Source organism: Pavona decussata, unplaced genomic scaffold (assembly GCF_977016875.1).
Source record: "Pavona decussata unplaced genomic scaffold, jaPavDecu1.1 SCAFFOLD_152, whole genome shotgun sequence".
Taxonomy (NCBI): domain Eukaryota; kingdom Metazoa; phylum Cnidaria; class Anthozoa; order Scleractinia; family Agariciidae; genus Pavona; species Pavona decussata.
In genome coordinates, this window is record NW_028145564.1 from 34,377 (window position 1) to 47,500 (window position 13,124).

Consider the following 13,124-nt stretch of genomic DNA (forward strand, 5'->3'; position numbering starts at 1 on the left):
TACGAAAAGGTTGGAGAAAGTGCTGCCCACAATCATAAACCCTGACCAAACTGGTTACGTCAAAGACCGCTTTATTGGTGAAAATGTTAGATTAATAAATGACATAATGTTTTTTACTGAGCATTCTAAAAAGCCCGGTATTGCAATTTTTCTGGATTTTCGAAAAGCTTTCGACACAATAGAATGGAACTACCTGTCTGCCGCCTTACAAGCGTTGAATTTTGGGCCTGACATGTTAAATTGGTTTCAAGTACTTTACCACCAAGTGTCCAGTTGCGTCCTACATAACGGACATGCATCCGACTTCTTTCTTCTCGAACGAGGTGTTAGACAAGGGTGCCCTTTGTCGGGTCTCCTTTTCGTTATTGGAATCGAGCTGTTTGCCAGGGCCGTTAAAAATGATACAGATATCAAAGGCATCAATGTAGACCAAAAAGAAATAAAAATTACACAATATGCAGACGACACCACAGTACTGGTGAGTGATTGCGACTCAATTCTAAGACTACTGAAACTTTTAGACGAATTCAAACAAGTCAGCGGATTGCAAATTAACACAGAAAAAACCGAAGCCATGTGGTTGGGTGCCTGGAAAAACCGCACAGAAAAACCTTTCAGATTTAAATGGCCACATGAGCCTATTCTCGCCCTTGGAGTTTACTTCTCCTATGATCTTGAACGCGCGAATGTACTTAACTTTGAGGAGAAGATAACCACATTGGAAAAAACCCTGAACAACTGGAAACAAAGAAAGCTCACCTTAATGGGCAAAATAAATATTGTTAAAACATTAGGCTTATCGAAACTAATTTACAGTGCTTCCTTATTGTCTATACCGAAAGGTCTTATAGAAAAAATCAACAAAATTATTTTTAACTTCATCTGGGATAACAAACCAGCTAAAATTAAAAGAAAAACTATTATTGCTGAGAAAAAATGCGGTGGTTTAAGGATGGTCGATTTTGAAATGATGGAACGATCACTAAAAATAGCCTGGGTTAAAAGAATTATAGAAAATTGTGACGCTTCATGGAAAATAGTCCCAGAATACGCTCTAAACCAGTATGGCGGTCTTACGTTTTTCATCAAGTGCCAATACGATATCAAACTATTCGATTTACAAAACCTCCCCGAATTCTACCGTACTATCTTGAGTTACTGGCAAAGCTTTAAACTTGTGACAAACCATGAAGTATCAGCGGAGAAACAAATAATCTGGAATAATCGTGACATCCTAGTAGATGGAAAACCAATTTTCTACAAATCCTGGGTCAATAAAGGAATTATTTGTATCAAAGATTTACTAGCTGAAGACTTAAATTTTCCATCACTAACTGAGCTCAAAGCAAAACTTAACCTTGAAGTTTTCTTCACTACATTTTACGGTATACTGCAAGCCATCCCAAAGATATGGAAAGTAAAACTCCGCAACACCGTCTCTTCAAAGGTACAATCTCTCTCACTTCCGTCTACTAAAATTGCATATTCGATTTTACTTAGCAAATCCTATTTGATTCCAACCGGTGAGAGTAAAATTTTAAATTACGGCTTCACCAAAGAAAACATCCAAAACGTCTATATGCTCCCCTTCCGAATCTTGCATGAACCAAAGCTTATAATCTTTCAATTCAAAATTATTCATAACATCCTACCTACGCAGTCCAGTTTGTTTCGTGCTGGTATAAAGGACAGTGACAGTTGCCCGCTATGCAGCTACGAAAGTCAATCATTGTTGCACATGCTGTTTACCTGTAACATTTCCTACACGTTTTGGAACCTCTTTACGCGATGGTGGCACAAAACATACCAAGAACACATAAAACTCTCTGAAAGTGTCATTCTGTATGGTTGGCACCAAAAATCAAACAACTGGTCAGCGCTCAATTACGCCCTCGTTATTGCCAAGTACCACATTTTTAGCACTAGTGTTTGCAATGGCATTTTAAACTTTGAAAGCTTTCTTTTACGCCTGAAAAACAAAATCTCTGTTATGCGAACATTAGCAGTAGCAAATAATAAATTAGAACAATTTGTTAAATCCTGGGCCCCTATGTAATTTGTATACACGTGTTCCTCTGTTCGTGAAGAATGCTGTGCAAAGACTTGTAAATAATTTTGGTTTCAAACTTCACGTGCAGTGTGTATTTATATGTAAATGTGTGTATGTGTTAGTATCTGAAAGTCAGCATGTAACCAGGGTAAGCTTTAAACGTTATCTTGTAACTTACCTTGTATATATTTATCTCGTAAGTTAGCATGCTTTATTTTGTATTTGTAAGTAATGTTTTCAATAAAAAAAAAAAGAAAAAAAAAAAAAAAAAAACATATATGATGTTTTAGAAGAGGCAGATCGTGCGCTGTACAAGAAGATTTCCAGCATGCCTGGCTACACTTTGTATCCTTCCCTCCCCAAAATAAGAAAAAGATCATTGTGCCTCAGAGTTCCAAGCAGCTAACTTCCTAGGGTCAATACCCAGCGTTTTAAAAATAGTTTTATCAACAGACTTTTTTTTTTAAATATGAAGTGGCGATTTGATGAAGTTCTAGTTTTTGATTATTTTTACTGTGAGTGTTTCTCAGTTTTAGCATATATTTTTGCTTGAAACATAATAAAGACCTTTGATTGATTGATTGGTATAAAGACCTTTGATTGATTCCTTTATATACGGCTTACACGCCATTAGGATACGTGAAGGGAGAAATTTTGACTGGAGAAACCCTAAACATGCCGGATCAAAGGGTGAATTTTCCTCCTTACTTGAACTTTCAAAATGAATGATACATTTTTGCTTCAAAAAAGTCGAATTCTTCAAATGTTAAGTGTTTAAAAAGTAAATAGGTTAATGGGAGGGCTCTCAAAGAGCCCAGAGAAAGTGTCATTCGCTAAGGGAAATATTTATTGTCTCAAAACGGTTCTCAATCCCAAGCACAATCTCTTCTTAAGCAGAAAAGCAAGTGAGACGTGAATAAGACCAAGCCAGTTGATTTATTAAAATATCACCACGTAAGAAGTAATTTTACATTCTTGTCACTAATCAGTGATAAATTTAAGATTTATAGGTTTCTTTCCAAAATGTCAAAAATTATCGTATGACTTCTAAGTCTTTTAAATTGAAAGAGAGGGAATAACCACCAATACACGACAGTTCTTGAAGGCGTCCCGTCATATAAATTTTAGGAGTTAGGATATTGTAAATTTAAACTTGCTTGTTATTTAACTAATCTAGGATAAAGAAAAACCTATTTTATCAAGCTTGGTACCGGCTTTAAGCATCTGCTTATATCTGCTGACTGTTGGCTCTGCAGCCTCCGTTCGATCCCGGGAATAGATCAGCAGCTGGTTGCCCTGTAGCTACCAAGATATGTTCTAATTCAAACAGTGTCGTCATCGACACTGTTCCAGTGTTGGCTTTGTTAGGGTCGTTGTTTCCCATGACTGCGATGGATTCGTAATTCTGGCCATTATTCCACACGCAGCAACCAGCTGTCCACATGGAATTTGGTAACTGGATGGCATTTCCGAAGAGTGGATTTGGCTGCAGGATGAAACAAAGGTAAATTTCTATCAACTTTCTTACTTTTTGTTTCTAGAAAATCAGTTTTAGTGTAAGTGCTAATTTTAGTTACTATCTCAATATTGTCCTATCTGCATAAGGTTCTAATAGTTTTTTTTATCTTACAAGATACTGATCTCTTTGAATATCTTAACTTGTTAACTACAATTTTTTGTATAATAAAGAGTACGAAAACGGATATTTGTGAAAGCTAACTGTTTCTTACTTCCATATTCTTTGCACTTATGTCGAACGTACAGCTTACTCCCAACTCTGAATTCCCGCTGGAGGGGGGCGGGAAGATCAATGCAAAGCAGTCATAGAGCTTTTTGCTAGCGCTTTTTAATTTGTTGTGCGTGTGCAGTTGTTGTAGAATGCAACACAACGCTGGAGTCTCATGAAAAACAATGGCGACCGAAAGGGAAATTTAGTCCTTTCAATTTTTGCTTGTCTATACTTCACGGATTTATTGAATTTTGCTCTTTATATAATTTTATAATTTTATATAATTTTATATAATTTTCGTGTACCATTGTGTACTATTTCTTATACTATTATTATTTCGTGCACTATAATGTAAAGAAATCTTAGCACGATTTCCGTACGGCCCCAGAATTAGTTATCTATATGCGGTCTTTGTTTAAAGAAAACAACAGGGATAGTTCAAAAGAGCCTTTCGGGGATTACTACCATCCATATGGACTTCAGGGCTACTGTGCAAATATCTTGTGAAGTCGGACAGTAAATTGTTATCCCGGGGTTGTTATGCAGCTCGTAGCGCACTGACCCACGGAGCCCATAAGACGGTAAAACGGGTATTAGTAAGAGTTTATTTCTTTAATTTACTGAGAACGGATTCACATAACTTAAAACTATTATCGAAATTATTCCACAATGAAATTGTTCTATATAAAAAGGTCATTTGTCCTGTAGCGCTCTTAAGACACGATTTGTTCAGCAGGTGGGAAATTCGAGTCTCGCAACTAGTTACCCTCTATTTAAAAAAAGCAAGGAAAGATAAGGGGGCTTTTGACCAGTCACGCATATTATTTTTTAGTAACTTTTCCGTATTGTTGAGACGATCTACATGATTAAATTAACGTAAGACTTCAGTCTTTATCCATGGCTTACGTACCGTTGGATTCGGGTCTTGAGTCGGTGGAGCGACACCAATTTGAAGACGAAAGTTCGACGTTCCAGTCATCAGATACATTTTTCCACCTGTCGGCTTTTTAGCTGCGCACTTGTTTCGGACGTAAGTCACTATAAGACCTTCGAATACCTTCCATTGACCACGATTAAATCCAAGGTACTGTGGTACCGCATTACTGTACGTAAATGTCGCCGTTACGTGGTTTTGGTCAAACGAGTTGATTTGGACAGGGTTCAGGTGGCCTTTGTCAGCTTTATCAACATTTTTGTAGTACAAGTCATCGGTACCCTGATTGGAAAGCCCTGCAATATATGTGAAAAACATTTAATAATAATAATAATAATAATAATAATAATAATAATAATAATAATAATAATAATAATAATAATAATAATAATACTAATAATAATAATAATAATAATAATAATAATAATAATAATAATAATAATAATAATAATAATAATAATAATAATAATAATAACTGCATTAAGTTTAAACACAATTACTGGTGACCCAGAAGATTACGTTGTGGCCCATAAAATTAGAAAACTAATTTGGAGAGGCAGGCTGAAAATAATTTAAAAAATAAGTTAAATTGAATAATTACACTGAAAAAACACTCTAAAACGTTCTCGTAATTGAGAAATGATCTAACGTAGAATTGTGAGCTAAGGTGTCTTCTACCAAATATTTCTTTAGATAAGATGGTCTTTCTACGTCCCTGGCTAGTAAATTAGAACAGAAAAAGGAAAGTATATCGTTAAAGGATAAAAATGGCTCATCTGCACATACATGTTAGAGCTTCTGTCGCTTGCCCTGGGTCTAGTTAGTCGCCTTATAAGCAGCTGGCTGTCATTTTTATAGTTCTCCTTAAATTCAGCGACAATTGCTCAAATTCTATTTAGAGCCTTCCTGTAACGACGCATTCTTCTGTAACACGCGTTACAGTGGGAGAGCACGCCGCTCCCAACATAAACCGAGAGATCCACTCCAGTTAAAGGAAGGAATAGTGAGGAGATTTCTAAATCACTTGTTCCAAGTACTTTTAACTTCTCTCTTAAACTTTACTAACTTGATTTGCATATAAAGAAAGAAATCATGTGATGTATGGCGTTTCCCCGCTCATTGTTTACTACACGTGGGAATAAATTAAGGGTGCCACTTGTAAATTTATCGCTGATCTCGCGTGCCCTCAATCAGCTAATTATATCGTTCAATTTCATTGGTGAGTAAGAATACAAAAGAATTGACATCACTGATCACGTAACAGGAGCTCTGTTTCGCAGATCTTTTTTTTTTTCTTCGTGGTAAACAAAAACCGGAAAAAGGCGGCTGCTCTCACAGGATAAGAAGGAAAATGAGAATAATAGATTAGATGCTCTTAGTTTCCACAAAACAGAAACAAAGACTCTAGTTTAAAAAAATGGAATAAGGGGGTCTTAGATGATATGGTCTTACAAAATATGGGCCGTGGCTTTTAAGAGCTTTCAGGGGTTTTTGGTTTCACAACAACCTAGCCTATCCAGTATTTTGTCGACAGTTATGATTTGGAAAACAGTAGGGACTTAGCAAAACAAGTTGGACAGGTCTGTGTAGCATTTAGAAGTAATCAAAGAAGCCAGAACACTGAGAAAATTTTTTTAGCTTTCAAGAATTCAAATGTCACTCAATAATCTCAATAATGAAAATCTTGGAAAGAAGCCGTGAAGGTGCGACGTCGAAGACTACAAATCCAGGTCAGTTGGGAGCGGGTGAAAATGTCTGGGCTCCTATTAATATGCGCCTTTTCTTCTTAAGTCAGAAAGATTGTTTGCGTTTTCTATATTCTAATTGCTTGGTTGCAGCCAAATGAAGTAATTTTATATTTGTGGGGAGACTGGGCCCGACGGCATGGCGGGTGGACGCTTCTTTTAACGCTCCGCTAAAATTGGTGATTTTCTTGCCAAATCGATCTCTTCTATCGAGGCGCTTTTTGATGGATCGACTGTGACTGAGAGCAAGCTGTCAACAGAGCGAAATCTCACTTCGGGATTATATGGGAAGGAAACGTTCAAAGCGTGGCACCGACTCCTCGGTCGAAGAAAACATGGCCGCCACAGCAAGCAATCAAGATCTGAAAGATTCAATTGATTCTCTGACAAAAGTGGTGACCGAAGGTTTTGCGACAATACACTCTGATATGGATAAACTCCGTCACGAATTCAAAATTGATCTGGACGAAGTGAGAGACAAGATTAAAGAACTTGAGGCGGGTTTAACATACAATCAAGAAGAAGTCAGCAGTCTAAACGAAAAAGCGGCCAAACGTTCGGAGGAACACGCAAAAGATGTGGCAACTTTAACCGCGCGAATTGCAGATCTGGAGCAGCAACTGAAGCAAGAAGTAGAGAACAATATAAAACTAGAACAGTACACACGGAGAGAAAATCTGCGATTTAACAACATCGAGGAAACAGAAGGCGAAGATTGCAAGACTTTGCTAACAAGCATTATTCAGAACGAGTTAGGAGTAGATGTATCTCACATTCGTTTCCATGCAGTACATCGGGTTGGGAAAAAGCTGGAGAGTAGAAGCAGGCCTATAATTGCACGATTTGTAAGCCGCGAGGACAGAGATTTAGTTCTTTTAAAGAGAGGTAAGATGAAGCGTTCTACCAGCTTTAATGACGCCTACATAACAGAGGATTACGCTCGAGCAATCCAGGTCGAAAGAAAAGTGTTAATAAAAGCAATGGTGAGAGCAAGAGAAGAACAAGGAATCGAAAATGCAACTGTTAAAGGCCGATATCTTTTCATAAATAACCAAAGATATGACCACAAATCTGTCCCTGATTATCTGAAATAACGTGCTTTGGACTGTATAAACCTCCATGAACCTCGAATCATAATTGATTAACAAATAATGCAAATTCATAGGCAAGAGAATCACCTTTCAGGCGTAGATTAGAGTTTTGTACACTTAGAAGCCTGTTGGGACAATAGTCTAACAAAAGACATCTTAACACCTTTATGTTTATGTACTGGGCTTATGTTCTGTGTATGTTTTTAGGTACTGCAGTGCTTTTGTACTGTGTTTACGTTATGGAAACTCTTCAACCAGATGGTTCTTTCAACTTTTTAAAGTTGCTTATATTTTTTTTTGCCGGGATCCTTGTTTTTGCTCCTCCTGCGGATTGTTTTTCCCTATAATTGCACGCCTGCTCCTATGCAATTAATTCTCGCTACGCCTTTCTCACCGCATATTTACTCACGGTTAAAACACAATGGTTTTTTTTTTCTCCTCCTTGAGACTAACTTTACACTGAATGGATCTTAAAATATGCTCTCTTAACGTGAGAGGCTTGGGAGACAGGAACAAAAGGCGTGAAATTTTCAATTGGCTTAGAAGTAAGAAATATTCAATTTATCTGTTGCAAGAAGTTCACAGCGTTGAAACCACAACTAATTCCTGGGCAGCGGAGTGGGGATATAAGGCAATTTTTAGTTGCTCAAGCGCGAAAGCAGGAGTGGCCTTTCTCTTTAATAATAACTTTAGCTTTCAGATTCACCTTCTTTTTTCTGACCCCAACGGAAGATTCATTGTCTGTGACCTTAAGATCGGAGAAAAAGTCATAACTCTAGCTTCCATCTATGCACCAAACGAAGATGACCCTGGCTTCTTCCGAGATTTCTTCGGCCATCTTTCGGACTTCCAGTCTGAAGAGTTAATAATTGGCGATGATTTCAACCTGGTACTTAACCTTGATAAGGACAAGAAGGGCGGCCTGGCCAAAACACATGGTAGGTCAGTTCAAATTATCCATGAGCATTCTGCTAACTTTGATTTAATAGATCCATGGAGGATCTTGCATCCTGGCACCCTAAGATACACTTGGCGGCGGAAGAGACCAGAAGTACAATGTAGATTAGATTTCTTCCTTATCAGTCAGAACTTAATGTGTAATGTCACAAGCGCCGAAATTCTGCCTGGCTTTAAAACTGATCACTCAATGATTACCTTGAAAATTGCTCTACACGAAAATATAAGGGGCCCTGGGTATTGGAAACTTAACACCTCCTTTCTTTCTGAAATTGAATACGTCAACATAATTAAATCCACGATCCAGAATGTAAAGGAAGAATACCAACATGATAAGACCGTGAACGGTTCGTTGCTCTGGGAGATGATAAAACTAAAAGTCAGAGAAAAATCCTTAAAATATGCTGCTGCCAAAAAAGCCAAAATCTCCAGGGACAGCGAAGAGTTAGAAAAAAAGATTAACGAACTGGAAAGCCTGGCGGACTCCTTCGTTACTGATCAAGATAGTAAACAGGAAGTCTTGCGTGAGCTGAACCTGAAGCGAATGGAGCTGGAGAAAATAATCGAGTATCGCACGAAGGGTGCAATTCTGAGATCAAAGTGCAGATGGTTCAATGAGGGCGAAAAGAACACAAAATACTTTCTAAATCTCGAGAAACGTCATTGTAAACAGAGTGTTATTACGAGACTTAAAACTGACGGAGACACAACTGCTACAACAGACAAAGACATCCTGAATCTCTCCGAATCTTTTTACAAAAACCTTTACAGCTCTCAGGTAGAAAAACAAGTTTCTTACACAGACGACTTCTGGAGGCACGTCCGAAACGAAAACCCTTTATCAGAAGACGAAATAATTTCTTGTGAGGGTGAACTTTCCAAAGAAGAATGTTTACAGGCCCTAAAAGCCATGGAATGCAATAAATCCCCAGGTTCAGACGGACTTCCCGCGGACTTTTACAAAATATTTTGGAATGATCTTTCAGATCTTTTTCTAAATTCAATGAATTCTGCATCTAAAAGTGGGCAACTGCCAATCTCCCAACGACGTGGGATCATCAAGCTGATTCCGAAAAAAGACGCAGACCCCTCTCTGATAAAAAACTGGCGACCTATATCACTCCTAAACTGCGATTACAAAATAGCAGCCAAAGCTATTGCAAACAGGCTAAAAAAGATTCTTCCCAAAATTATTGACCACGATCAAACCGGTTTCCTTAAAGGCAGATTCATTGGAGAGAATGTAGGGCTAATTGATAGTATTATTAATTTCGCCGCTGCCAAGAAGATTCCAGGACTTTTATTGTTCCTCGATTTCGAGAAGGCATTTGATACAGTAGAATGGGCATTTGTACAAAAAACTTTTCAATTTTACAATTTTGGGCCTTCTATAATTAAATGGATTAAACTCTGCTATCACAACATCGAGAGCTGTGTTTTAAACAATGGCTGGTCCAGTAATTTTTTTAAACTAGAAAGAGGTGTGAGGCAAGGCTGTCCTCTGTCTCCTTATTTCTTTATCTTATGTGTCGAGACTCTAGCCTCTGCAATAAGGGGCTGCAAGAAGATTAAGGGCATTTCTGTGAACGGAACAGAAATAAAAATCAGTCAATACGCAGACGACACAACTCTGATTACTGACGGCTCAAGGGAATCTTTCCTCTCAGCTTTCGAAATCCTTGAAAACTACTTTGGTTAAAAAATTTTTGGACCGAAACGAAAAACGGTAAATGGAAACTTTTCTTGGAAGTAGAGCTTCAAAATCTGGGCGGGACTAGCTTCTTTTACTGCAACCTCGATAGAAAAGATTTGCAGGGTTATGTCCAGTCTAAAGATGCTTTTCTTCTAGAAGTCGTAAAAATTTGGGCAGAAATGAACTTTGAAAACAAAATAGGTTCTTTTAACCACTTTCTCTCAACTAGTCTCTGGCATAACTCTTTAATTAGAATAGAAGGAAGGCCAATCTTCTTTAAAGAATGGTCGTCAAAAGGCATACACAAGGTATCGCATTTAATGAAGGACTCAAACCGTTTCATGTCATACGTTGAATTTATAGAATGTCACGATGTAAAAGTAAATTACCTATCTTTCTACGGTTTACTGTCCGCTCTCAAAGCTTTAAAATCGACCTTCAAAGACAATTTGCGAGATAATACTACTATTAATGAGGACCCCGTTACTCGATTCTTAAGATGTAAGAAACCGAGTAAGCTCGCATACGAGAAACTTGTGGCTTGTAAGCAGGGTTCTCCAACCAAGAGTCAGGGAAGGTGGTTGACAGACTGTGGTTTGGTAACCGCCTTTTCTGTGGACTGGAGGGCAGCCTATAAGCTAGCTTTCCGATGCACAAGAATTACCAGTTTAATCGCTTTTCAGTTTAAGCTTCTACACAGAAGAATCGCAACAAATGATTTTTTTATTTAAAATAGGTTTGCACGAAAACGACCATTGCAGCTTTTGCCAAACTGAGACAGAAAGTCTAATTCACCTTTTCTGCTTCTGCTGCAAAACTACTGCTTTTTGGCAAGTTTTTAGGAATAATTTGATCCAAAAAAAACTTGTGGAAGAAGATTTCACCCTCTCCCCTGCAATGGTACTGGGCTTGCAGCCAGACACGTCAACCCCTAAAGAACAACTGAACTTTGAATTTTTGGTAGCTAGGTTCTTTATATGGCACTGTAAAGTACGGAAGACGTATCCCACAATAGATGATTTCACGCGCTTCTTGGCCTACTTTAAAAAGTGATCTCAATATGTACTGAATTTGCAGGAGGTCGGAGGCAAGGACCCTGTTCTTTTTATTTATTTTATTTATTTATTTATTTATTTATTTATTTATTTATTTTTGTCAAATGTCTGTCATGTCTGCATATCTTTTTCTAATCTTTGTCCTTTTTTTAATGAATAAAAAATATTTTTTGAGACGGTAGCTGTAGCAGTAGTAGCAATGTAAAAAATAGTCATGATTATTTAATAGAGTAAGTTTTTGTAAACAATGTAAACCAAAGTATTGTAAGTATTGCATTTATTGTAAGTGCAAGCAATGTTACAAAAAAAAAGGTATTGTAAGTACTGACAGTACTTTGAACATTGTAAGTTGAGTAAGCATTGCTGGTTCTGAAGTATGTTAATTATTGTAAGTAGTGTCCAAAATTGTAAACCTTGTATTGTGTGATTAATTAAAATATGTTAAAAAAAGAAAAATTATATTTGTGTCCTTCATGACCTGGCAGAAGCGAAAACCTCTTTGCTTTTTATGTAGTTTATCAAAGACGGACGAGGAAGAGCATCTCATCCGAACATTCGACTTCCAAACACCAAGAAGTGGGTTAAAAAACGACGCACAGAGTCAACGTTTATTTTTGACCAAATTCGAGTTGTTTGGAAATCGGATGGAACACTCTTTGAGTGTGTAATACAGTTTCTCAAATCGTTAATAATTCTTGAAGAAAATCAAGCAATAAGGTAATAAGGACTTATCTATTTATCAGACCTTGAGGTGACTCCATACAGTTATTTGGCGCGCGTCGACTGGGCACTAAAATGGCACGGGCGCGCCAAGTTTCTAACTGATACGGGAATTTTTTATTATGCTGGCGCTCCAAACAAGGCCAGTTTTAGCCTGTAAAAGTAAGGCTATTTTAACGAGTTTTCCACGGTGAATTCTTCTGAAAATTAACTCAATGCTAGAATTAAGCTCGTATTTGTACTCTAAACAAAATTCTTATTGAGAAATATACATGGACAACTGCAATAAATGGCAAAATCGAAAATTGCAGAAATTCGCCATACGAATGTATAGAATATTTTTTTGACTTTACGAGGAGATACTTTGGAGTTTCTCTCATTTTTACACAAAAAATAGCGAAATTTTACCGCGCGAAATTTGGACAAACCCGTTTTAAAACTAGCTGGGAGTGATGTAATCAACAGATTTATTATCCATGCCATGGAAACGAGGTTTTCCAGTTGTAACGACGTTTTCTTTTTTAGCAAAGCGTAAGGACTTAGGTACTAGAAAATATGTTTGAACCCAGATATTTTCACAGGGCTAAAAGAACCAGAACATCAAGACAAATATATATCAGTGCCAGCGAAAACTGAAGAAATGGTACAGAGCCACCTTAAAAACGAGTTCATAGTGTCATATGATGTCGCCAGGAGGGCAACAAAGAATCATTTGATCAGCTATGGATAATATACCGACGTAGATAAGTAACGGAAGGTCTTAAGCCAAGGCACTGAATTTCTACCTTGCATTAGTTCAAGTCATATTCTGGGTGCTGGAGATTTTTTTCATTGTAAAAAGAAAACAAAAAAACTGTCCGACATCCAGGGTATGTATTCAGTCGGTCAAACTGGCATATGCGTTGAATGAATTTCATTATTAGATAAAGTGCAAATTTTCTGCGTGCCATTATTTCGTCAGTCAGATATGCTGAGGGCCTCTTCAAATGAGCCCGGTTGCTTGGCTGGTTTGGGTACCTGGACAAATTTTGTCTTCTGTTCATATGGAAAAATTTAGCCCGGTTACCGAGATGAAAAAGGCGCGATTGTCCGGTTTGGCCCGTTCACTTCCTTAAAACGTTTATTGAACTCATCTGGCAGCTGTGAAGCA

The 13,124-nt window shown here is 37.5% G+C and overlaps 2 protein-coding genes across 2 annotated transcripts in view; both read right to left on the reverse strand.

Moving 5' to 3' along the window:
* Positions 1-1,440: 1,440 nt before the first annotated feature.
* The window catches only part of LOC146466174 (uncharacterized), a 115,040-nt gene continuing 103,356 nt past the window's right edge, over positions 1,441-13,124 (reverse strand). Inside the window, exon 5 of the mRNA XM_085127673.1 lies at positions 1,441-1,454. The gene's annotated coding sequence lies outside the window, so the exon portion shown is untranslated. The remainder of the gene's footprint in view (positions 1,455-13,124) is intronic.
* Positions 2,968-13,124, reverse strand: part of LOC146466175 (uncharacterized) — a 14,833-nt gene continuing 4,676 nt past the window's right edge. The window contains exons 3-4 of the mRNA XM_085127680.1: positions 4,690-5,009; positions 2,968-3,536 (exon numbers count right to left, since the gene is read on the reverse strand). Of these exons, the coding sequence (XP_084983806.1) occupies positions 3,279-3,536; positions 4,690-5,009 (578 nt within the window). The 3' untranslated portion in view covers positions 2,968-3,278. The remainder of the gene's footprint in view (positions 3,537-4,689; positions 5,010-13,124) is intronic.